Below are 26,721 nucleotides of genomic sequence, written 5' to 3' on the forward strand. Positions count from 1 at the left end.
ATTGCATTTTTTGCTGTATATATGATAAAGAAACTTAATGGCAAAGGTAATATATGTGCTTGTTCAAAATGAAGAAAGGATAGATCATGGCAACAAATAGGTGTAGTTTTTAATCCTTAACATTCATCATGTTGCTAGGAATACCTTTATGTTATATTTAGAATTCTGTTGTTTTGATGTTTGAAACTAAATGTTTGCAGTTTGTCTGGCAAACTGCATGCTGAATACATTACACTGATTCACATTTCCTTATTTCAATATACCATCTGTGCTTTTGGCTGATTTTTGCCTTGTTGGAACTCATGCAAGTTACAAAGAACAGTTATACGCAGAAGGAGAAATCCTATATTTCACTTCCTTGAACAATCTTGACTGTTTTGACCTTAAACCAGCAAGGACACAAGGCTGAAGCTGTATCAATCACAGGCTTTATTTTCTCTGGTGAGGAAGCATGTACTAGCAAGGTATATTTTCAGTGAAACTCTTGTATATACAGACACGGTCATGATTTTCATTGTGTAATCATTTTAATTAAGTTCAACGATAAAAGTTACTCTTGCATGAGGAATGAATGCCCTGGAGAGGCAGCGAGAGATTGATGACAGCTTGGGGAGCATCACATACTCTGCTGGTGCAAATGCACATGGGGAGAGCAGCTGAGCTTGGGGAGCAGGTCAGAGATCACCTGCTCAGAGTAATCATGGTTTTGGGGTTTTGGAGGAATCAGGATACAATGTGAATATCCCAAAGCACTTTTTTGTGCTATTTCCAAGGGGTTTTGCTTGAATGAAGAGCTTCATTACTAAAATAATAAACACTAATTAATATCTGCATCGTTTTTGTAACTGCTAGTTTAGTAAGGTAATTAGTATAATTAGTATACAGCGATGCTTGCTGGCATGATAAATCATGATGTAGTAAATGTTCACTCTTTACCACTATGATGTATTATCTAATTCACACAGGTAAAAAAAGGAAAAGGGTAAGGGGGAAATCAAGAAGGGAAGCCAGTAGTGACAGCTGTGTGGCCTTTTGGTCACTCTCCTTGCAACTGTTGCCTGTATTCTCAATTGCTTTGAATTGCTCCACTGATAATTAACTATTTTTTTTCTCACATTGCTGTCTCCATCACTGACTAAAGCCAGCAAAGACAGGACAAAGATGAATGAAGTAAAAAAATTTAAGGAGCATTTTCTCCTCCTGTGCAAAGGATGATACATGCCTATTTATTGGGTGCTTCCTTAACTCTCACGTTCCTGAATGCACCATCTACCAGCTACAGTTCAGTGCCAGATGAAGGATGTTAACATTGTTTTCTTCATTATGCCCTATTTTCTAGAACCGATGAGAACACCCAAAACGCTGAAGATTGCTGAGATCCAGGCCAGACACATTGCCGTGGACTGGGAATCTCTGGGGTACAACATCACTCGTTGCCATACTTTCAATGTCACGATATGCTACCACTACTTCTGTGGACACAACGAGAGCAAAGCAGACTGCCTGGACATGGACCCCAAAGCACCTCAGCACGTTGTGGATCGTCTGCCTCCCTACACAAATGTCAGCCTCAAGATGATCTTAACCAACCCAGAAGGGAGGAAGGAAAGTGAGGAGACCATTATCCAGACAGATGAAGATGGTAAGTTAAATGTTCTTATGGAAATTACATCCAAGTCCAGTCTAGGCAGGTGAAAGGAAATGACTTTGTATGTTACAATATGTATCATGAAGGGTGGACGTTCTCTTCTATTAATGTATTAATTAGCCCCAAAATGGCAGCTATGAAGGTATTATAGCTGTCACCCCGCATATGTGGCCAAAGCTGTTCATGCATCTCAAGTCAAACTGGATTTCTGTGTCTCTTTCTTTTCAGAAAAAGGGGGATGGTTTTCCAGTCTTTCAAATACTGTGTTAATACAGGTGATGAGAAACATGTAGTGGTGTTAGACTTCTTCACAGTATTGGGCGTAGTATTTGAAAATTAATTCTGTATATAATATTTAAATATTGAGTTCAGTGCTTAAAGACTCTATTCAAGATTTTAAACTTCTATAGCAAATATATTTGAGCAAAAATTTATGTTGCAGGTCTCAGAATACAGTATCTGCTAACTATTTGAAAGCCCTCTATCAAATTAAAGTAATATTTTGACAACTTGGGAATTAACTCAGTGATCCGTATGTGTCCGTTCCAACTCCAGATATTCTGTGGTTCCTCTTTAAAATGCTTTCAACAAAGTTTCAACAAAACAGTTGAATTTACCTCAGTTGTGAAAAAATAAACAATAGATGTAGACATGTTAATGGTTACACATTCAGAGGTTAGGCTATGAATCTTGGTAAAAAAGATATGAAAATAAAAAATTATACTTTTCCCTAATAATATTTAAAATGTGGTAACAAAAACAATTTTTTGTTTCTTTTTCTTATGTTTACATTTTGTGAAAATACTGACAACAGATAGTTCCATAGGTAACAAAAATAGAATACTTGGACTAATGTAAGACTGTAGATAAACAAAAAGGTAAAATTGAAAAAGCTAGTGTGTTTACTTGCCTGCAAAATAAATGAATGGGAAATATAGCTTCATATAACAGTCAGTGTTAGAGTCTGGTAGTGCTGTTTTTCCATACATTTTCAATTTTATGAGAAATAAAAGAGGAATATATTTACTGTTGCAATAAAAAGAAAAAAATATTAAATAGGTAGAATATGAGGAGCTGTAGAAAACTATAGACACATAGATGCATCATATGAAGACTTAGTGACAAGTACTGTATGGTTGCTACTTTTCTTGAACTTAAAAAGAGTAGTAGTGATATTGTTAAGTCCATGGAAAATGGATTTATTTTCCTTTTTACCTGGGTTTTCAAGAAAGGTTGTGGTTTCCAGTGGAAACCTTTATCTTGTTAGATGTGTAGAGATGGCCGATGGTCACAGTGTCAGTACTTGCCAGAATCAGAGTCAAGTGAGAACTTTGTCTCCCAGTTTTGTTGTGGATTTTTCTTGGAAGATGGTGCACATAAGGCAGGTTTTTGGTCTCAAGCTAACACACCAGTGTGCTCTCAGTGAACTTGAGTCGAGTTGGCTTTGGTTTCACAAGTAGTATAATATAGAAGAAGCCTCACCCAGTGAACAGAAGTTGCCAGGGTAAACTGATTGAAGCAGATGTTGTTTTCACAGAGGGACTAATACATTTGAAAAAGTATCTGTATTTAGTTGTGCTGGTGGTAATAATGCTTGTGACCTGAAAATAGCCTCCAGTGAAATTCACTCTGTGAAAATATATTGAGATTTTAATTTTGTGTTACTGATTGATTGAAAGTCTATGTGCCATGTCTTCAAAGTTCGGGGCTTGCAGACAATGTACAATACTGAGAGCTTCACACCTGAATCCTTCCTTGAGCTCTCATAGCAGTAGTAAACTAAATCCTGTAGCTGACTGCTTATGTGTACAATGGTAATTTAGTTCCAGTCTCAGTGATCAAGTATCTGAAACTATTTCCAAGCACTGTTTGAAGCCTAAAGTAAGAATTGGACTAAGATGAGAAGTCCAATTATGTGTGTGATTCTATGCCCTACATTTCGTGTGTGATGAAGCTGCACTGTCTTCATGGTTTTTGCAGGTTTCTAGAGTAAGCATAATTTTAATTATATCATGGAGGCATTATCAGTGATTCATTTTGGAGAAGGAATATAGAGGAAATAGAGTGTTGCTCTGCATTTTTGCAAATAACATTAGTTAGAAATAGCCCCTGACAACATGTTTATCTGAAACTGTGCACTCATGTTGTATACTTTTCATAAATAGAAACTTTGAATACTCCAGATGACAATGGATAATTAAATTTTTCTATGTTTTCTGTAGTGTGGGATTCTTTCCAATGCTGTGGATTTTTTGGGTTTTTTTTCCACAAGGTACTGCCAAATAAGCAAAAACTTCATAGACTCTTAGAGTTTGAGATGCCTAGGCCATGTTTTCCTGTCTCTCTTCCCCTCTACCATTTTGCCCTCGTCTTCTGGTTTTTGTCATACTTCCCCATGTGTCCAAGCTTCCCTTTTGTCTCTTCAGTTGTTATGTTTTAACCTTTCCTTTCATCTCACTATGTCTTTCATGTCAGTTCCTCCCTTCTGCTAGGATCTTTAGACTTTTCTGAACTTCTAGGATTTTCTAAAAGCAGAGGACTTTGGACTTTTTGAGGCTCTTCTGTGAGACAGGAAGGATCTCTGTTTGTCTTTCACAAAGGCTCACATTTATGTAAGGCTATGCAGCTGGGCTGGGGGCCTTTCAGAAATGGTCCGTTCTGTCAGAATGCTGAGTGTTAACTCAGTTGCATATGATACCTGGAACAGAATTAACTCAAGAAACAATTAGTAGGAGAATGAGATAAGATTCAAAAGCTGTGCTTCAGATCTTTGGAGCCGTGGCTGACCAATGAGAAAAGTTTTAATAGCATGCAATTACAGTAACTGAAAGATAGCAAAGCCCAGGAAAACCATGACAGTCTGAAAACAGTCTTTCTATTGACCAGAGCTAGATCTGAATACTTGGCAGTTTCAGTATTTCTATTTAGCATGGGAAGATGGAATTAATCTTTAAAGTATATTTTAGTACTTCCAGGAAGTTGTATTCCATGTAAAAATAAAACCCCTGAATGACACACTGTTAAAAAGTTTTGCAAAAAGAGGATGAATACAGGGAAATTTGTGTGTGTTTTAAAAGCTAAACATTTTTCACTTTGGGGAGAAACCACACTGCTACTTAGGTTTGGAAAAAGTTCTTCTGAGTACACAGGCACTTGGCATTATCTGTGCTATGACAGGGACTCAGTGCTTTTCATGGCTTGTACAGAAGATGTACACTGTTTGAAGAATTTGATAAAGGAAGTAGAGGAAGGCTCATGCAACCTGGGGCTGCATACATGCTGGGCAAAGACAGTGTTTGGCACTTTGAGACAAAGCACAATAACCAGCAGTAAATTTATCACTTAGCATGAATCATCAGTGTGCACATGTTCTTGGAGCTGCCTGTTGACCAGAGTGCTGCCAACTCAGAGGGACCCTTTGTAAAAGCAGTGGATGAATGGGATTAAAGCAGATAAATGCTTCCTTAATTTTTAATTGGAAACAGATGCAAAAGGCAGTGGATTAACAGGAGTAGTGACATTAGCCCTGAGAGAGCAGCTACAGAGAAAGCAAATTGTGTAGCTCAAAGTGTTCAAAGGTTTTATAACCAGTAAGGGAGTGTGTCATCTAACAGTAGGCAAACAACTAATTGAAAAGGATCACTTGGAATAGGAGAATCCATTTTGGGGCTTAAAGTAGAAGAGAGCTTTGGTCTAGGGCAAAGCATGTGCTCATTGGACATAAATGAGGTCCCCTGATCTTTCAGAGTCTGTGGCTTATTCTGCCCCATGCAGAGATATTGAGAGCTATGATGCAGGGTTAAGACACCAACTGTCCAATCATTACTCGTGCTCCTGGGAGAGCTCCAGCAGGCTTGCCAGTCTGGGGAACAGCAGAGGAAGAGGAAATGTTATAATTAGAAGACAAAAAAAAAGAGGAAGAGTGAAAGGCTTTGCATACTATCTAAATGTGTGTCCTGACTTCAGCTGGGATAGAGTCAATTTTCTCCCTAGTAGCTGGGACAGTGCTGAGGTTTGGATTTAGAATGAGAATGATGTTGATAGAGCACTGATATTTTAGTTGTTCCTAAGTAGTGTTTATACTGAGTTGAGGACTTTTCAGCTTCTCATGCCCTGCCAGCAAGAAGGCACAAGAGGCTGGGAGGGGATGCAGCCAGCACACTGACCTAAATAGGCCGAAGTGATGTCCCATACCACAGAACATCATGCTCAGTGTATAAACTGGGGAGAAACCTGGCCAGGGTTCACAGCTGGGAAAACAGTTGGGCATCAGTCTGTGAGTGGTGAGCAATTGCAATGCACAGAATTTGTTACATATATTCTAGTTCCTTTATCATTGCTCTTCTTATTATTTTCTTCATTGCTTTCTGCCCCATCCAGCTGCTGAGTTAGGAGTGAGCAACTGGCTGGGTGGAGCTGAGTTGCTGGCTGGGCTTAAACTATGACACTGGGGATGGAACGGAAATGTCAAGGGGAACATGTACACCACTGTCAATACAAAATCAGGTTTTTTCCCTAACAATCAATAGTATTTTTGTTCCTTACTGCAAATAATCTAACTTGAGGGATTTCCAAAGAAGTAATTTTTGTCACCACCTTTTATGCAAATGCTCTTATGGTAAAGACCAGTAAGAGCAGTTCTGGTTTTGGTTTTCCTTTCTAATAAACAAAATTTGCTTTTATTTAAAACTTAGTCTCCAGCTGTAGTAAAGTAAAAATAGCAAATCCCTCAGAAAAAGCCAATGGAAAGGTGAACCATTTTCATTTCTGGTTACATTTGAATAGTAGGAGAGATTACTGTCACCATCTCCTGAAAATAAGCATCTACTTTGAGAGAAAAGCTGTAAGATTGCTGCTAATATGCTGCCCTTTTTGATTACAACAAAGGAATTTTTCCAATATAACCCTACATTTTTCTGTGCATAACTTTTGGCACAGAGCATAGTAATTCTTTGCATGACTCTCACAGAGTATAATAATAATAAAAATACTCTGTTTACATACACTTTCATTATTTTGTAGCAGGAAAAGTGAAGCAATATAAATTCATTTTTATAGTGGTTGGTGTCAGTTAATACATTGTTTTTCCAGAAGTAATGTATTGTAATATAAATTTCCTGTTAAGTCCATGTAGAACAACATTTAAGTAACACTATTTGTGAATAACAATTTATTTGTGACTGTGACATAATTTAATGCAAATATATTGGTCTAAAATGAATTGGTGTGATGTCAGATTGATGGTTTGTACTTTCATTATGCATAGTATTTATAAAGTCCATCATTCCACATGCATATAGAAGAAAAGATTATCAGCTATTCACTATATGAATATATAGTTTTATTAAAAGAGCTCTGGAGATGCATGTATATCATGAAAGAAGAGCTTGTGTTGTTTGCACTATAAAACCTTGCTGAGATTCCCTTTGAATTTGTTTTATCTTACTTTTTCATATATATGCATTTTATGTTTGTATACTGTTTTACTGTTTTGCTTGATTTGGTTTGTTCTTGCTTAAATTCAAAATCTCTTCCGATATCCATATAGTTAAACCCACCTAAATTTTTTCACTTCTTCAGAAGAGTGTAAATCCTGACTTGTTGGAAGTTCAGCATAGAATAACGCATGGGAAAGGAAGTGTGTTTACTGTTGCTGTCACTGAGAGATGGTGGGGTCACACTTCACAAGGTCAGCAGATCAGAATCTTTTTTAAGAGTGGGTGCAGAGGCCAAAAGGTCTGAATTCTACTCGTCTAGCATCTACTTGTACTTTTTGAATTATTCAGATGATTACGTTAAGTAACATTTGAGTACGTTAAGTAACATAACACCTTAACACACTTGTAATAGTCTTGTGTGATTTAAGTGTAAACTGTCTGTAAGTCCAAAGGAAAGAGTGGGAGCTCTTGTAGGAAAAGAATGGGAGCTGGGAAGTCAGCAAAAATGTGCTGTGGTGAGTGATGGAGCTTCTGGAAATGCTCACACAAGCCTGAGGAAAGCCTTTGCTGCTGTTTGTGAGGAGTTTTCTAGAAGCTATTATCAACACAGGGATGACATTTACCTGGCTGGTTTTGACCCAAGTCCTTGCTAAATGTCATGCAAAGGTATATTGGGTCTGGCTGAGCTGGAGCTCATTTTCTTTGCGTTGGTGCCCAGGAAGGTGCAGATAACACCCCAGGGTTCTGCTGCTGCTGGGCAGGGCTGGCACTGTGTCAGTGCTGACTCCCAACATTCTCCCCCAGCAAGAGGCTGGGAGTGGGCAAGATCCTGGGAAGAGACACAGCTAGGCCAGCTGACCCAAATTACCCAAAGGGCTATTCCATGCCATATGATGTCAGCTCAGATGTAAAAGCTAAGGGAGGGAGAAGGAATGGGGGAAAATTCTTTATTTTACAATTTTTGTGTTCTGGGGCAACCACTGCACATGCTGAAGCCCTACTTCCTAAGAAGTGGCTGAACACTGCACACTAGTGAGAAGTCGAGATTAAATGTTCCCCTTTGCTTATGCATGTGCAAACTTTTGCTTTTTTGGATTTTTTTCCCCTCTTTAGTTATCTGCCTTATCTCAGCCCACTAAATGTTTTCCATCTTGTTTTTTCTCCTCTGTCCTGCTGAGAAGGGGAGTGAGAGAGCAGCTTGCTGGGCACTTAGCCTCCAACCAAAGTCAATCCACTACAAAAGAGAAGGCTCTTACCACTCTTTTGGAAAGGTGAAGTTTAAGGAATTTCTTAGGTCCTTAGTCTTGCTGGGAGTTGCAGGGAATAGACAGCAATGACTACCTACATGGAGAAATGTAGTTTGAGTCTTCAGGGTAGGGTTACCAACAGGTTACCTTGCTCCTTGTCCTTTTGTTGGTAGGGATTTTTTTTTTTTTTTGCTGATTTAGAGATTTTTTTACTATTTTTGGTCTTTTTAACATTTCTGTTTGTAACAAATACTGATCTAATAACAAAGACATAAAAGAACAAACAAAAATGCTAAGGAATTATTTTGACTAACCTGAAGATATTCTGTTCTTTAAACAAATTCTCTTACTTCTGCTTTTCTCTCTCCTCACTCCCTTTACCCTTTTGGTAAAGCAATGCAATTAAAAGACATTTTTACTGTGGCTAAACTGGAAAATGGAAAGGAAAAAAAAATAACTTCAGACCATCACAATATGTTCTTCAAACTAATATTAATTTATATTCCTTTTTCTGGGTACTTGAACTTTTATTTATCTTTTTTTTTAATTCCAGTGGAGTTCTCAAATTATTTAGGTTAATCCCTACGTTAATTTTTATGAATTTGTGGTTGAGGGATGAGGTTTGTGGGAATTACTGTTCTCTTTCTCTAGATGCTTGCACTCTTTTTCTTTATGACCTTTTTGAACTGGGATTCCATGCAATCTGTTCATTGCTGTGATATCTTCTGTTCTTGTACCCTTCCCATGCCAGAGGGAAGAGAAGCTAACTGGGATCACATAATTCCAATCACTTCAACATTGCTTCTGCTGCCTTAAGCATCAACCTTTGTATTGCAGGAGAAGAAAAGAGTCATGGAATGAGATGAGCCTAGAGGCTTCTCTCACCTTGGTGTTTAAACCAAAGGTGTAGGAAGATTTATGCAACCATCAAATGCAGAGCCCTACACCCAGTTTCAACTAAATATGAAACATTTCTTTTTTAAAGCACTTTACAAAAAGTATTTTGCATGTTTTTGAGCAATCATGCCTATTTTCTTTTAACCACAGAAACTTTGATGTGGTTTAATGTCAAATTTTATACACTGTGTACGTGCCCTGGTGCGTACATGTGTTCTTTCCCAAAAGCAGATGTACATGCACACACAAAAAATTGTGCATCTCCCAAGGAAAATGTCATGTGGATCAGGGTACATTCATACCTCTTTTGAGATGTGAGGAAATACTGTAGGGTATTCCCCTGAAAAATGAAACATTGCCTACAGGAAGTCTCTCAATGACACAAACAGCACAGAGGAGCTGTCACTGCATGTCAGCCTTCATCCACTGCTTGGTATGTCCTGGGACCCTGAAGAAAAGCACCAGACTGTGATTTTAGATAACTTTTCCTAGGCCTTATGGCAGTTAGATGAACATGTTTTGTGAAGCTCTCACCTATTTACTTCTGGTCTGTTTTGACTACTTAAATATATTATTGATGTGCCAAGTTATGTTGATTGTACTGAGGATAAGATCATCATTTATAGTTTGCATGTTGACTGAAATAAATTTCATTGATGGGAGAGACCACTCACACTTTCCTGCTGCTAGCACAGCACCTGGTGCTTCCTTTGATCCATTGGATTTTAATTTATTTTTGCTCTTTTTAAAACTTCAGTCTGCTTTGATAATGAATATCTAAGGGGTGTCATGCATAAGGCTTACTGAAAGTTGCATTGGAGAAAATAGGCTTATTAGAAGGAGACAGAAATATATATCAATATACTAAACAGAAATGACATTTTAGATTGAAAGACTGCAAATTTGAACAACTTCGTCTCTTTGAGGGGGCAGGTGTTTCGTTGGGTTCAGAGTTTCTCCAGGTGGTCCCTTATGCTCACCCCCTTCTTTCAGCATGTGGGTGTTCAAATCTAGGTGAGCTGCTCTGATAAAAAGGAATTGTATGTGTAGGCAAAAATATCTTGTAAGCTGTAATGGGAGATAACTAAATGCTCTTGCCCGGTGTTGATGGGATTACTAGGTGCTGTGAATCACTTGGGCAAAGAGGCCTAAGGTGACATTTCAGACTTGTTATTACACCAGGGATATTGGTTTTGTTTTTTAAAAAAAAGAGTAGGGTGATCTTGGTGTTGTTCAGCTCAAAGCTTTGAGAACATCTCTTATTGGAAAGATTTGAAGTAAGCAGTCTTGATCCTTCTGCACATGAGGAGGTCAAAGGCTGAAAGAAATGGCAGCTAAGCTTGTGTGTTTCCCCATGTTCAGCCCTCTCTTTTAAATGAGGTTTTCTTCTAAAACAACAAATCATAAGAAGATGTGATTGAAAACTGTTTTGTAAGAATTTCTCTCATTTGGAAGAAGCTGTGTAACAGAAACTCTTCCCTGCCTTTGATTTTTTTCCATTTAAAAGAATTTTAGAACCGTGTAGTCCTTGTCCTAAGATACGCTTATTACAGAGTTCAGTGATGTTCCCTGAAGTTGTAATCTAGCTTGAACTGTTTCCCCTGGCTATACTATGAGACAATTTGACTTTGCATGGAGTTTTGAAAACCGTATGTGGGGATAACGTTAATGTTTCAACTTCATGCTCTCTCTGCACTGCAAATGACAAAATACACTTTGAAGTGCTTTTTCACACACTCTACCATTGCCTTTTGCATGCAAATGAATATTAATAAAAATAGACCCATGCTCACTTTTGGTTTTAATAGGATGTTCTGTCATCTCTTTAGTTTTTCTGTCTCTTGAATTTCCTATTTTTAAAACTTCCATTGTGTTTGTAGTGCCAGGCCCTATACCTGCCAAATCAGTGAAAGGAACTCCTTTTGAAGATAAGATCTTCCTCAACTGGAAGGAACCTGTGGATCCAAATGGCATCATTACTCAGTATGAGGTAAACATCAGACGCCTAACAAGCATAGGATGGGGCTAGGGAGGTACATCAAGAGGGGTGGCTGACAGTGGGTGTTTATGCTCTTTAAGCAGCTAGTCAATAGTATGCTCCTTTCATTTACTGAATACATGATTTTCTGTAGTGGTTATACACTCAAAATTTGTAATTATTGTGCATATGACTGTCCATCCCTGTCAAGTGCCTTAAATATCTTTCATTGTTGCTATATACAATTCCAAAGCCATGACAGCCATAATCTGCAAAATTTTCTTCATTGGAAGCAAAGGTTACATGAAAAATAAGATGGTTATGAAATTTGGAGCAATGTTTTTTTTAGCTTTGTTAGATTTTTAAATATCACCTTTTAAGAAAAACCCCATATGAATTCTGTTTAAAGTGTATTTACTTTATGAGCCTTCTGGGGATCTCCATAGGAAGTTGGCAGGTAACACAACCTGATTTGAGCAACAAACACCACACTTTCTGGCACTCTTCTTTTAAAGGAAAAAAGATATAACTTTGCATATTAGTGAATTATAGGAAGGCAAACCACCAAACCAAACAAAACGCCTTAAAAATTATTATTTTATCTATATATTTTTTTATTTATTTAATGTAGACTAAATTTACAAGCTAGTGTGAGTTAAACCAGGTGGGCAGCTCAACCCCTCAGTGGAATGTAACTGTGAAATTTTCCATACATAAACTATGTAAAAGCAGTTGATGAATGAGATCAAAGCAGATAAATGCTTCCTTAATTTTTAGTTGGAAACAGATGCAAAAGGCAGTGAATTAACTGTGATATTAGCCCTGAGATAGCAGCTACAGAGAAATCAAATTGTGAAACTCAAAATGTTCCATGGTGTTTCTCTAACTAGCAAGGGAGTGTGTCATCCAGCAGTAATGATGAAGGGTGCCTGCATAAGTAAGGCAAACTCTTCAATAATACACATTAAATCCGCATTGGTTTAGTGCTGGACTGGACACTGTTGGGTTAATGGTTGGAATCAATGATCTTCAGGATCTTCTCCAACCTAAATGATTATGTGATTCTGTGGTATCCCCAAGATAAATGGGTAGCTAGATGAGCACATGTCTTTTGTTTCCTTTCCAGCCAAGCTAACCTAAATCCCTTGTGCCAAAACTTTTAAGAGTTGTTGCAAAAATTACTTTTTCCCCAGGTGAGCTATAGCAGTATACAGTCATTTGACCCCGCAGTTCCGGTGGCAGGACCTCCACAGACAGTATCCAAGCTGTGGAACAGCACACACCACGTCTTCTCTCACCTACACCCTGGTACTACTTACCAGTTCTTCATACGTGCAAGTACCATCAAAGGGTTTGGACCAGCAACTACCATCAATGTAACAACCAATATCTCAGGTAAAAACAAACAACAGCATAAAGAAAAAGCAGGGAAGGGGAGGGGGGAGATGTCTTTTGAATATTTTTGTATGACTCAAGAGATTGTGAAATGCTTAAAAAAAAACCCACAAAAAGTCCTACCATGTTAAGAAATTATGTTACTAAAAATGTTTCTGGGTGTACTCACCACAGGGTAGCATACGTTCAGGGATTAATCCTTGCATGAGGTGAAAATTGCTCAGCTGTAGTTGTGAACTGTTTTTTCTGTGTAATACAGTACTTTCATCCAAAGATTTTGAAGTGCTGTGTAAACCTTAATTAATTAGGCCTGTCAACACTCCACAGGTCACTAAGAACTGCATCTGTTTTGCAGGTTAGTAAAGTCAGGTGCAGAAAATTACTGACTTACTGAAGGTGACACTACTTAGCAGCACACAGCTGTAACAAGGTCAGGGAAGTTGAGACAATGTGCAAATTTCTTTTGCCAGATTCACATAGGTCTGCTTCCTTGGGTCTTTATTGATTTATTGCAGTGCACCTACTTTGACATTATTTGTCTTAATAATGCACTGTAAACTCTGGAAGACAGTTATGTCAAATGAAATGTTTTGTCAAATTTCAATGTTATTCTCAAAAAATAAGATAGTTGCTTATGCAGTTGATAGTGGAAGATAAGTCAATGCTATATTCAGAGAAACTTGATTTTGTGACATGATAACTTTAGAGCTTGGCAAAGATCAAAGAAGTCAGCCATTTACATATTTAAACAACACAAAGCAGGATATTTTCCTCGTTATCTGTCATAATGAAACTCAGATTGTCCTGTAAAGAGAAGTTAATGTAACAGAATGCACCTATGATTTTTGTGGGATACAGTTCACGTAGTCTCTTCACAGTACATGATAACATGTAACAGAATGCACCTATGATTTTTGTGGGATACAGTTCACGTAGTCTCTTCACAGTACATGATAACATACCCATAAATCAAAATGTGAGAAAATTCAAGGTAGAGCTCCTTGAATAATGTAGCAAATAAAATGCTGTAGTTGTCATTGCTAACTGGAACAGTTTGTGGAATTCCACCCCAGCACATAAGCACTAGCACTCCTCATACCCCTGTCCCTTCAAAACAAGACAATGCACAAAAACCACCAAATGATGTGTTCTGTTATGTTTATGTAGCTATTAGATTGTTTTGGAATCTGATATTTTATTCAGGTTGTTTTAAGGGTTTCTTCACAACAAATTTGAGTTCATAAATTTTCAGATATTATAGTGGTGTAGTCCTTGCATACTTGTCTTCTAACCTCTTAGTAAAAGGGAAAGAAAAGATGTATGTATCTTGCTAACATGTCTGATACTTCAGCATTTTGAAAAAGAAACGTTCCTCAACGTGTTTGGATTATTTAGGACAACAGTGAATTCAGGCTTCTTCAGATATGCCCTCTTTTCCCACATAGAAATTTTGGCAGTTTTGTCCAGAATCCAGTACAGCACAACTTTCTAGACAGAGTATGTATCTTGTTAGTTGGGAAGACATGGTTAATGCTAGGAACACTCAAAGGCAGGCTGTGACACCCCTGGTATCTGAACTTCAGCCTGTTCTTTCTATCTTGCTTTAGGCTGAACTGTTGTCCAGTGACCAGTCTGCATGACTGGTACTTTATACGGAGCAATGCATGTTTAAGAAAATGCGAACTTTCATTTAATGAGCGGTGAAATGATTACTTTTAATTAAGCTTACAAGTGGTTACTGTGATTCTAGTGAACATGGTGTAAGCAGTAATTTTAAAATTAACATTAAATGAACATTAATTCTATAAAATATTATTTCCTGAAATAAGAGCAGGTTTTGCATTCATCTAGGATCTAGGACTAATGAAGCAAGGCTTTTAATCTTTCAGAGCTCTTCTATGTATTGATATAGTACTGTAAAATTATTACGGCTCAAATGATTCATGTCCTGGTAGGAAACATCTTTTTTGAAAGTTCATTTGGAAATATACAGGCTTCATTAATGATTTTATAATGATACAGCCACATATTAAAAAAAAAAACAAACATGCAGATAGTTTTCAAACTTATGAAAAATTAGCAATTTTTAGAAATCCATTATTTTCTGATTCACAGAAAATCCTGTTTCTTTCCTTGCACTGGGGCTGAAGTCAGCAACAGTATTATCAGTGAGGACTGTAACAGGCAGCAGATTAAAGGTGGATGGTTGAAGTAATTGCCAACACTAGCCATCCCACCCACAACAAATACTGCTGCCATGAGGCGTGACAGTCTGACAGCCCATTAGTGAATCAATTCCTGAACTACTTCTGGTTTTGACTTTGATTTTGTTCTTTCATAGTGGTTTTGAAGCTGATTAATGAGCAGCTTGGCCGTCCATTGATAGGAATGGGCATGGGAATGGATTCCCTGATCCAGTTCTAGCCCACAGATGCATGTCTATATAAGTCCAATTTTCCTGCACACTGGTTGATATTGGCATTGTTTCCCATCATGTTCAAGAGGAAATATGAAAGGTTCTTAAATTGTTCAAGGCAGATGGTAGAAGCTGGGTCTTTGACATGGTGACTGTAGTTATTTGCAGGGTAGAAAAATGGCTACAAAACGTGTGGATTTTATTGTAGTTTAGGGTTTCTTGTCAGTCACCTCCTCCCTCTATTTCTCTCCTTCTTGAATAAAACTGTTTCAAGTTGAGAGGTGTCATGATTTGATGGGAAGCGGTTAGGGGTAGTGTTATCATTTGTTCATTAAATACCATTCATGCCACAGTAAAAGAATATGTCTGACTGGAAAAACTGTTTAAAAATACTCGCATGGCTGATAAAGATTGTCTCTTTGTTCTATATCCAAGCAGCCACAACCTCATAAAAATTCTAAATGCTTTCACTGATTTGTTTCTTGTTCTTTTCATTCCCTCAACATTAATCAGCTCCCACTTTACCAGACTATGAAGGAGTAGATGCATCTCTCAATGAAACTGCTACTACAATAACTGTACTCTTGAGACCTGCACAGGCCAAAGGTGCACCTATCAGGTAAAAAAAAAAGAAATCAAGAAGAGTTAATTTTTTATTTGAATATTTGTTGTGTCACTGTATATAGAGCTGTTTATTTCTGAGTGACATTCATTTAACATCACTATTTTTTTTTCTTACCTACACCTAGCTTGCCAATAGATGTGTAATTAAAGAAATTCTGGGGTTGGCAGGGTTTTTTTTTAAAGATACTCATGGCCTGAATCATTCAGCTATCTGACCTGTTTCATACAGGGTCCCCAGAACCACCTTCTAGCCATTATAATTTCATTTTATTTTCTCACAGTGCCTCTGAAATATGATGCTGAAAGGTGTTTGTCAGAAGGTAGATTTCAAAATAACACTTCCACTCCAGTGCTTCAAAGTCAGCTACTCTATAGCATATATGTGTGATTGGAAAATTGTAAGCTATGGGGAAATGGGAGAATAATAGTGATGAATACAAACTATTTGACCTTTTCCTTCTGAGAGTGCTTCTTACTGGGATTCATGTAGCAAGCTATTAAATTTTATTTGGCATGTCCTCTAATCATATTAAAATGCTTCATTTATGTTAACTTTGAGGGGTCTTTCCCTTTCTGCTCTCTGTTGAGAGATAATTTAATTTTGTTTGCAAAGATTAGTCCCCATCCTGATCTTTACTTCTACTTGTTAGTGTAAAAATTTTATGATACTATTTGATTCCATTTGTATTTTACTGATGTGGCTGCATCAGCAATATTCCGGGGCAGGGTTGACTAATTGGGGGTTAATTAGCTGCTGAGCATCAGAAGGTTTTCATGCTATTACCCTTGTAACATTTTAGAGAAACACAGGCTAATGCATTTCATTCTGTTTTACATTAAGTCCGCTATCAAGGCTCAGCTGATGTCACAGGCCCAAGCCCTTAAAGCAGAAGAAGATTAACTGTCTCTTAAGTCTATCTCCATTAAGAGGAATGTATGTTTTACGTGAATGTTGTGGGGGATGAGTCACATACCTATATGCATTTTTATGTGCTTATCATATAATCACTCTTATGATTGATATTATCAAGTTATTTATTTATATTCTGTCATAGAAGATAATCCATATTCATCTCTATTATAGGAGATTTTCATGTGTTATATTTAAAATTGTTATCTCACGAATCATTCATTTCTGAGAAATTGCTCTGGGGCAAACCTAGGATTTTTGGAGAACAGGTCTGCTTTCAGTATGGGACTTGAATTCTTAAAATATGGATTTTTTAAAAATTAATACCATGGAATCCAGACTTGTGGTCTGAAAATGCTCCCAAATCTGCAGGTGCTTAAACTTGATTCACTATATGCCTTTGTAGGTGCTTTTAAAGACCTTCAAGTGTCCTGCTGTTGTCCTTAATGAAAACTGTCCTTGTTAAGGACATGTGATATCTGTCTCTCACATAGTCCATGCCACATCCTTTTAGTCTTGTGTCTGGCCACCTGAGGGAGCTGAGGCGGATTCTTGCCCAGAGCTTCCCTGCTGGACACCACTTGCATCTGCTGATGGCGGTGGTGCACATCATCTTTACAGCAGCTGCTCCAGGGCACTCCTGTGCTGACAGCAGCAGGCTTCCACCTTCAATCCCACCACACATCTTCAGGGGGTCAATCTTGGGTCCTGGGTCTCACTCCTGGAGGGGTGGTTCTTTCTTGAACTGGTAGCATGATGGGATGTGGCTAGAGAATTACTCATGCGGCTAGAAAATTACTCACCCTAGCTCAAGAAGGTCTGGTTTCTCTGCTCTGTACTTGCAGACGAGGAACTTGCTGCAGAGTAAACCTGCAGAGTAAACCTCACATTTATTCTGTCAGTTTTCCTCACAGCATCCTCAGTTCAATGGCATGAGCTTGCCACTGTGGCCTATGAAGATGGCAGAAAGGACCTATGTGTACTAAATGTTAATAGACAGTTTGATAGTGATAGTTTCACAGATTATTAATAACTGTTGTTTGACTGTGTTCTCAAAAAAGCCTACTTCTTTCTTATTTCTTAAACCTAACATCAAGAGGCCAAGGAAATAAGTCCTTTACCATAACTGAAGACTTGGGCTTTATTCTTAAAATCAACCAGGTGTTTTATTCCTTATTTGGAATAAGAAGCATTCTCCAGGGGAATGCAGAAGGCATGGTGTTATTGCCTTTTCTGAAGCTATGCATATTGCAGTCAGGTACTTTTCAGCAGCTTCTTAATAGGGAGATAAATGTAGCACACTGAAATTCTGAATTATTCAATGCATTTTGCTAAACCTTATGATATATTTTAGTGAAGCTTCACTCCATCCATACTGCAATTTTGTTTCCTCTAGAAGCTGGATTACTGCCATAATGAGTGTTACTAGGTAGGTGGGGAAAAAATGGATCACCGTGCCTGCAGCTGTGATGGAATAGAAGGCACTCAGATGCTGTTTTTATCCTGACCATGAATAATACAGCTGGCTTTTTGAAAAGTTATTTCTACCCAGTTCTGTAATCACTGGAGCTGTAGATGGTCATTTCATTTCAAATCAATCGGTTAATGCTAAAAAAAATAAAATAATAGGAAAAGAAAAAAAAATAGGAAAAAAGTTGTCTGATACTCTTTTGCTTTTACAAATGGATTTATGCCATGATTAGATTTCCATCATAGCCTCCCAATCAGCACAGCCCCTCAGCAAGCAGTTGTTCCTTATCCTAAATAGAATCTATGTGCAGTATTTCTTTAAGACACTGCCTGGCTGCCCTAGTTGTCAGAGTTTTAACATGGCTCTAATCATACCTTCACTGTCAGGTTTTATTGTGCAATCCCTAGCATTCTTTATGGCCTCCTGGAGTTTAAAAACAAAATTACAAACCAGAAATGCAAAGGGAGACAAAGCTGGATGGCTCAGGCTCACTTTAAAGAGCGTATAGTTTCACCATCAATCTTGTGGATGAGATTCCAGTCAGTAGAATCAATGGTGCTTCGGTGATTCATTTGAAGATGTGATTTGTTGCTGTAGTTTTTCCTGAAGGTTCCTAACTGAGTATCAGAAAAACAATTTTTTTGTTTTCAAATCCTACTGCAGATAAGGATTACAAAGAGTGTACATCAGAATCAGAGTAAATTTCTAATGATTAATTTTTTTTATTTGATTGTTAAAGTGCTTTTCTTGTACTTCCTTAAAATGAATTAGGTTTTTTTCATTTTGCAGCAAGATTAATTAAGGGCACCATGTCAGGGAGCAACTAAAACAATCACTATCAATTAGAATTCCAAGAGCTGGGACTGAAGCTTGAGCTCGTCAGTCAGTCTGGTGCTTGTCAAAGGAGAGGAAGATGTATCTCCTCTAGACACATAGAAAGAAATGTCTAGCAAGTATTTAAAGTCTAGTCAGAATAGGGCTAAAGCATGAACAACATTCATGCTATATCTCTTTGGATCCTGAATTTTTAGGCAGGGATAAAAAGGAAGATGTCAGAGACTTCCTTCACCTGTTTGCAATTGTCTTGGTCAATAGCAAGGTACTGTATGGGTTTTCTTAAATTAACTAAAAAGGCTTTGTCATGAGAAATAATTTCTTCATGGAAAATTTCCATGAGGAGCTCTTCAGCTGCTGTATCTTCAAAAATTTCTCTGCTTACCTGGCTGTCTCAGACAACTCTTTGGCCTTTATGATCCTGATGACTTATGTAGCAGGTTCTGAAAGTTTTATTACTCTTCAGAATAGATCAGAATTTATTTTAGTCATCAAGAAGAAGGAATACTATCATCTAAGCTTTCCACTCCTCTCTCTTTATTTCCCTATTTTAATCCTTCTTTGTTGTATGGAAAGATGAGGAAAAAATTCTATTGTAGGAATTCCCTCAGCTCCTGTCATAAAAAAGCTCTCTCAATAACTGAATTCTCACCAGCACAAAAAAGAAAAAAAGTATAGAAAATCTAAGATAATTGAAGCTAGGATTAGTTATATGTAAAGACACAGGGATAAGCAGAGTACATAGTTAAATTTTCACTAATACTTGATATCAAAACACATTTGCAGCCGGTGAACACCCCACTTTTCAAGCTGCAAATTTAGCTTTGACTTGTTTCGTTACATGTTACAGCAGGGTGTCCTTTCCGAACATTGTTGTGTGCACACAGAGTAACAGTGCTGCTCTGGAGCCACTGCAGTGTTTTGTAAATGGCTTTAAACAGATGGTATCACAAAGGGCCCAGAGGTAAACTACTGTATTCCTCCATGTCTTGTTAGCCTATAATGCTGCATGAACAATACTGCCAGATCACTTATCTAAAGAGGATTGGCAGATCTTTTACTTAAATTACTTAGTGAGACTACATTAAAAAAAAAATAAAAATAAAGCTTTGTTGGAGACTTAAAACAGTTTCTGTCATTTGCTATTTTTTCTATTCTGTAAGTGTAGATGACTACAATATGTATATCTAGGTCTTATTTTCCATGTATTGTAGCTTTTCATATGTAGGGGTACAAAAAGCATTTTTGGAATATATTTTATAGAAATTAATTTAGTTGAAAGTTTTTCAGAACTGTCACATTTTATTGTGGTCTTATGCTTAAAATTTTGCCATACCTTTTATATCCCATTCAAAAATCAGCGTTCTTTTAAAGAAGGCTATAAAAAGAGACTTTTAACCAGTTTGATTCTCATGCCCTTCATGTTTGATTTTTTGTCTCCAAAGAGACTTGACCCTTAAAAAGGAGATATGCCTTAAAATGAAGATACCCTATTTATCCCTTATTCTGTAAAATGGAGGGGGGAAGAGGGGTTGATTTGCTAGCTGTGGTGCGTCTCATTTTTGGAGCTGTGTGACAAACCAGGCTGTTCCAGGGGACTGTTGCCTCTGTCACGTGCAGGCATTGCACTGTCCTTCCTCTGTCCCTGCTGGCTTTCTCCTTTGAAGCTCCCAGGGTGTCACAGACAAGTTTCCTGCTCTTCTGTCACTTCTGAGAGCAGAATTTGTGTCTGCCCCAGACCACTGGCAGCTGATGAGAGAAGACTGCAGAATTCAGGCAGCAGAGACGTGGTGTTTGTGTCCCAGGGCTCTCCAGTTGGTTGTCTGTCCAATTCTGAAACAGTGTTTTTACCCTGCTTGCATCCAGGGCCAGGCCAGGGAGGGAATGAATGCCAGTAGTCATTTATTACCTTGGGACATTATAAATAAAAAATTTAAAATATTTTTCATCCCGTCAAGTTTTTAAAATATCAATGCTTTTGGGGTTTTTTGCTAGTACATTTATTTTGAAGCATAAAGAAATATACTGGATATACAGGGGTTTTATGTAAGTGATTTGTTGGTACAGTCCCCATTAACTGGAGATGGTTAATACATAGAGGCTACCACAGAAGGTGATGTATAACTGAGCTCAGTTCATGGTCAGTTTATGAGAAATAAATATCCCCAGGTCTAACTTTTTTTCTTTTTACATTCTTCTTTCTACCTGGACTTTCAAAACTGAGATGACTTTCTATATTCTTCTTGGGCACATTGAAATGGAGGAAAGAGGCATTCCTGCTTAATTTTTACACACTAGAAAAAGGGGATGCTAACATCTTCTTTCAGCTTAGGAAAGAAATGAAACTAATTTCCCATTTTATTTCTTCTCCTCTTTCTTCCATTCCCCAGTATTATACTTTATCTCTGCCACTGCAGTTATTGGGTTTTCTGAGCAGCAGTAGCAGAGAAAATTGACAAAATAATTTAATGCTGCCGCACAAACTCTGAAAGGAGTCTTTGCCTTTCAGAGTCCTTGCAGCAATGCAGTGACACTTTGAGAATTTGGTTCAGTTTTACCTTTTCAGTTTAGAAAGTTTTATAGCAAACCCAAGACAGACAAGTCTGCCAGTTTAATTCAAAAGCTTAAGGTTTCTTGTCTACATGCCTTAAAATCCCCAAACCTCTTTTTTTTCTTATAAAATGAAGGATTGCCTTCTGCTCTCACTATGTAAATTCTGTACTTCTGAAAAGCAGAGGAAGCTGATAATGAGTTGGTAACATCCTGCAGTTAGGTAGCTCCTCTAAAGAAGAAAGAATTATAATTACCTGTTCTATTTTGAGCAGGTGATTTTGAAAAGTGACCAAGCCATGATCCATTTCAACAGAGGTATTGGGAGGTTGAGGTGGTGTTTTGATGGGCTGAATATACTCTCTGCTTCAGCAATTCATAATATTTTATCATTGACAACTGTAAAGGAATGAGGCAGTCTCGTTCAGTGGAATGGACAGATTTCTGTCCATCTGTGCTTGTATTACAGCATGTCATTTGTACTTTAGATCTGCATAGCTCTGAGCCAAGATAGAAGCCACAGCAAGGTCAAGAGGTGGAGAAGCCTGTCAGCACATTCTGTCTCTAATGATATGACAACTGCAAATTGGTGCTTCAAGCACAGCCTGGAGGCAGCCATTATGTTGGGACTTGAAGCTCAGCTTTCTCTAATACTGTTTCAAAGGAAAATGCTAACTTCAGATTGCTTCTGATCAGCCAAGAGTTTAATCTGTTGTAGTTTAACACATTTTTTTCCTGTGTTTCTTAAAAAAAAAGTTTTAAAGGAAAGTAATAATAAGAGGTCATGTATGGATTTGTATTGTTGTTTTTCACACACATACGCAAAAAAAAAGGATGCTACTTCGTTCCAACAGCTGAAATAAACAGTTTTGCTGTATTTCCAGCCTTTGTTTCTTCTCTGATCCATGTCCTGTCTTGTCCTTTTTTCCTCTGTCTCACCAGTGCCTACCAGATTGTTGTTGAAGAGCTGCACCCGCACCGAACAAAGCGAGAAACTGGTGCCATGGAGTGCTACCAAATCCCTGTCACCTATCAGACTGCCCTTAGTGGAGGCTCACCATACTACTTTGCTGCTCAGCTGCCCCCAGGAAACCTGCCAGAGCCAGCCCCCTTTACTGTGGGTGACAACAGGACGTACCAAGGTTTCTGGAATCCGCCGCTGGCTCCTCGGAAAGGCTACAACATCTACTTCCAGGCCATGAGCAGCGTCGAGAAGGCAAGTGCTGACAGCACCTTGCTCCTGCAAGGAGGCAAAGACATGCCTGTGGTGACAGCTAGGACTGCTGGAGTTGGACGTGGGAGGTGTTGGCAGTGGCATGGCTGAAATCCCCCTGGTGCTGTGACAGCATGGCAGTGTGCCATTCACATTTCACATCAGCCTCGTGTCACAGAAACTGCTACTAGATGGGAGTTTAATGCATCTCATAGTAATTGTCTGAGGGAAGTAATTTCAGGACTGTGACTGTCTCCTTGGTAAATAATATCCGCAGTGCTTTCCCCAGTTCTCAGTACCTGCACTCTTCAGAAGATTAAATTACTGCAGGCTAAAGAGAATGTGGGCTGCTCAGTGGGCTAGTAAAACATTGCAAACTTTTTAATACTCTCACACTGGACATCAAATAAAAAGTAAACATTTTCTTGAGCAAAAGTAACTGCTGGCCCACCATGAGTTTGAGAGTCTTTCTGAGAAAGTGTACATCAGGCTTGCAGCACTGCTGTGCAGTAGAATTATGGCTATCATTCACCTTCATTACCTCCTGGGTGCTTCTTTTTAACTCTGCTGCTGAGTGCTGCTGCTGGCTCTGCGTGCATATGGAAGGAGGAGAAGTGTCAGGGAGAGAGGTTCCAAGGTTCCAGGTGCAAAGAACAACTGTGGCTCTGCAAACCCCAGGCTGTTGCTTTTGAATGGATTTTCCTCTTGTAAATGAAAAATGAGGGAGAGGAAAAGGATTGCTGAGAAGGGAAAATATGGTAGACAGAGAAGCTTTAGGTATTTAAAATTTAATATTTGGATATATAGTTTAGAAAACTGAGGTGTCCAGGCAGTTCAGACAGGAACTAGAAAGGCTAGACTGATAATCACTGATATCCAGCAGAACCATTGGAAAGGAGCAGAGGCAGTGTTTACTCTTCCTTATGCTTGGATCATTCTGGTGAATAAACAAATCCCTGCTAACAGGCAGTCTTGCCTTGGCGTCTTTTGAAGGAAATCTCAACCTTTACCTATGATTATGAAAATTGGTTATGCATCAAGTCAGAATGGGTACAAGGGTGTTTGAAAACCGGACTTTTTTTCTCATTCAGTAGATCATTCTCTCTTTTCAGTTCTTATTTAAAGAACTATATGAAGTAAACAAAGCAAAATTAAAGGTGACTGCTAGACACCCATCCATATTTCCCCCACCTGTTAAAAATAATTCGCGTTGTTTTTGTGGATTTCCAGTAGACTGCATTGTAAAGAAATTTGTTTCATTCCCTGAGGCAAAAAAAAGGGAGGGAAAAGTAAAATGAAAGTACAAAATATATTTAGATATTTATTTTGGCTTTTATATTTTGATAGATGAGTAGAAAATGAGAGAACACAGTATTTTTTTGGTTAAACACAGTATTTTTTGGTGATTTCAGTTTGTGAGAAATTTTAATCCTAAAACAGATTTCTTTGTTATGCTTGAAACTTTGGATCAAATTTCTGTTCCTACAGGGATTTAGTGGGAGGTTTTGAGGGGAACTGCACTACATTCTGCCAGGACAGAGATCTAGTGCTTGTAAGATAACATCTGAACTGCAGAATATTTAAACAGATGTTTTGCTGTAAACCAGTGGGATCCAAAATAGGCAGAGGGAAGTAAAGTAGGCTCTGAAGTACATGGCAGGGTTGAGAGGAAGTTACTCTGTGATCTTTGCAGACATATTGAACTGAAACAGACAAGTAAATCCAGTAACTAGGGAGAATGGGTAAGAATATGTTAGTAAACTTTGTGGGACTTTCATTTTGATTGAAAAATTGTCCTTATTGAACACCTACAGTGCCTCAGCTTAGAGTTTTGCTAGCAGTTTACAAGTTGTGTTTACAACCTGGCATCTACATATTTTACCTGTTGCTTTTGAATCTTCAAGAGGAGACAGATGCCAGGGGATGTATTCGGGGATGGAGGATTAGAGTAAGCATATTTTATAGAGTGAAACGGTCATTATTATATTTTCAAATCACATGCTAATATTGTTTAGAGTGATTGAATACCTTATGCTCACACAACCTTATGCTATTTCAGTATGTTTTCCTTTAAAATGACTGTGCATTCTACAGTAAGGTCAGAAATCCCATTTATGATTGATCCTTGTCTGTTCAAGTTGTCCTAACTGTGCAAAACCAAGTAATTTCTCTGTTAATTTGTTTTAATTGCTCACCAAACTTCAGCAATTTGAAATTTGAGGGGAGAGAGTAGCAAATTACACAGAAATTTTCTTTGCGTGTGCAGCATCTTCTGAAGCACATTGCTGTCAAATCACTGTCTCCCTGGGCAGACAGTATAGGTTGCAGATTAACTGTGTCATGTGTGGAGGGATATCTGAGCTACATCTGTGCTTATTCCACACCCAGAAGCATGAGAGAGCGTGTTGCTCATGTGCTTCAGGTCACTCTTTAAGAGTGCCAGGATGTAGCAAGACATAATTTTGGAGACAGTGCTGAGCAAGTGTATCTTTGCTGCACAGTGCTGTTTCAGGTCAACACAAGCTCAGGATTTTTGTGCTGTGACATAAATAGGAGCGCCACTCCTCCCTTTTCCTCCTGCTGCATCCTCTCTTTGTATTCTTATGGTATGATTTCCATTTGATTTGAATAACCTGAAATTTTGCTATATTTGGGCTGTCCCACACCTTCTCTCCCCATTATCATCCTGGACAATACATTCCAATCAAGACAAAATTCCCCAGCCTCCACCCCTGCTAAGCCCAGAGCCCTGAGCCAATTCATTGCGTTGTACCAGCTGATCAGTAGATCTAAGATGAATGTATGGAGTGGGGAGGGCTAGAAAAAGCCCTTGATCTGACTGTTTTCTTTACTTTTCTTTCCTTAACAGGAAACCAAAACTCAGTGTGTTCGAATAGCTACAAAAGGTAAGAGGTTCATCCCCACACACAAAGTAGCTTTTTAAATGAATTGTGGTGCTGCTGTTAAAGGTTCAAAGGGAAGCCAGTACTATCCCTCTATTTTGAACCACTCGATTGTGTTAAAATGTAATGGTCTGCTGCTTTTTATTCTTTGGTATTGAGCCAAGAGAGTACTGTTCTAGCAATACACAGAATTTTGACAAAATAAGGACACTTCTTTATTCCTCCTTTCTGTCTGTGGCTTTCAAGATCTGCTTTTAGAGTGCTGAAGCATTGCAGGCAGCAGATAGATGGACAGGAGAGAAGAAAGTGCACATGGGTAAACTGTCTGTTAGACTAACAATTATTTTCAAGCAGGGGTGGAAATAATTTAAATGAAGGACATGACAGTTAATTTTCCTAAGTAAGAGCTCCAAGTGTTAGCGAGACGTAGGGGAGGGTTGATTTGAGAAAAGCTCCTCTCTGACAGCAAGTGAGTTCCAGGACTAAGGCTGACTGCATAGCTGTGAGAATAAATCATGTTGACCCCATATACAGCAGGTTAATCACATACTGCTCACTCAAAAATGTTGTTTCATCTTCGAATGAGGACTTAGTTGTTTTGTTTATTGTTATCTCTTGCTTTGGCTGTATTTATAGATACTCGTTTTGGTGGCTTGATTATGCCAGTTGCTTGATAGATTCTGGCAGCTAAACAAGCAAGGAGCTTGCAAATGCCCAAAGAGTCTTCTGCAGAGGCCCAGCACTTATGTTGTCTCTTTCTAATTGCATATTGATATTCAGCATAAAAAGAACTTTAGCTAGGAGGAATCAGGTATTAAAATACTGCAGAGGCACATCAGCCCCATTTTTTCAATAACTTCCCTCAATTTAAATCTTGTTCAAATGAAAAGGTGGTGTCTCTAATGAGATGGTAGCAATCAAATGTTTTCTTGAGAAACCAGAAAAAAAATGTACTTCTTAATATGTGTTAGCATTTTCATCAAGTGAGGTATGCTAATATGAACAGGAAATTAAAACCATGAGCTAAGTCTTCTGTAAAAAGTATATCAGCATTATGTTTCTTATGTTTACCTGGCAATATTAAATGTTTGAATTAAAATATATTTGCATTAAAAAATATTTATGTACCACAAGCATGTATTGCTAGTATTGGGTCTAGGGAGAGTTTGAAAGGCTCAGAAATAATTCAAACTATTG

At 38.1% G+C, this 26,721-nt stretch overlaps 1 protein-coding gene across 13 annotated transcripts in view; it reads left to right on the forward strand.

Moving 5' to 3' along the window:
• Window positions 1–26,721, forward strand: part of PTPRK (protein tyrosine phosphatase receptor type K) — a 380,751-nt gene that overhangs the window by 287,717 nt on the left and 66,313 nt on the right. For all 13 annotated transcript variants that reach the window (XM_036404523.1, XM_036404525.1, XM_054514201.1 and 10 more), the window contains exons 8-13: window positions 1,340–1,642; window positions 11,111–11,220; window positions 12,402–12,603; window positions 15,533–15,638; window positions 22,351–22,624; window positions 25,491–25,527. In XM_036404523.1, the coding sequence (XP_036260416.1) occupies window positions 1,340–1,642; window positions 11,111–11,220; window positions 12,402–12,603; window positions 15,533–15,638; window positions 22,351–22,624; window positions 25,491–25,527 (1,032 nt within the window). The remainder of the gene's footprint in view (window positions 1–1,339; window positions 1,643–11,110; window positions 11,221–12,401; window positions 12,604–15,532; window positions 15,639–22,350; window positions 22,625–25,490; window positions 25,528–26,721) is intronic.

Source organism: Molothrus ater, chromosome 3, assembly GCF_012460135.2.
Source record: "Molothrus ater isolate BHLD 08-10-18 breed brown headed cowbird chromosome 3, BPBGC_Mater_1.1, whole genome shotgun sequence".
Lineage (NCBI taxonomy): Eukaryota > Metazoa > Chordata > Aves > Passeriformes > Icteridae > Molothrus > Molothrus ater.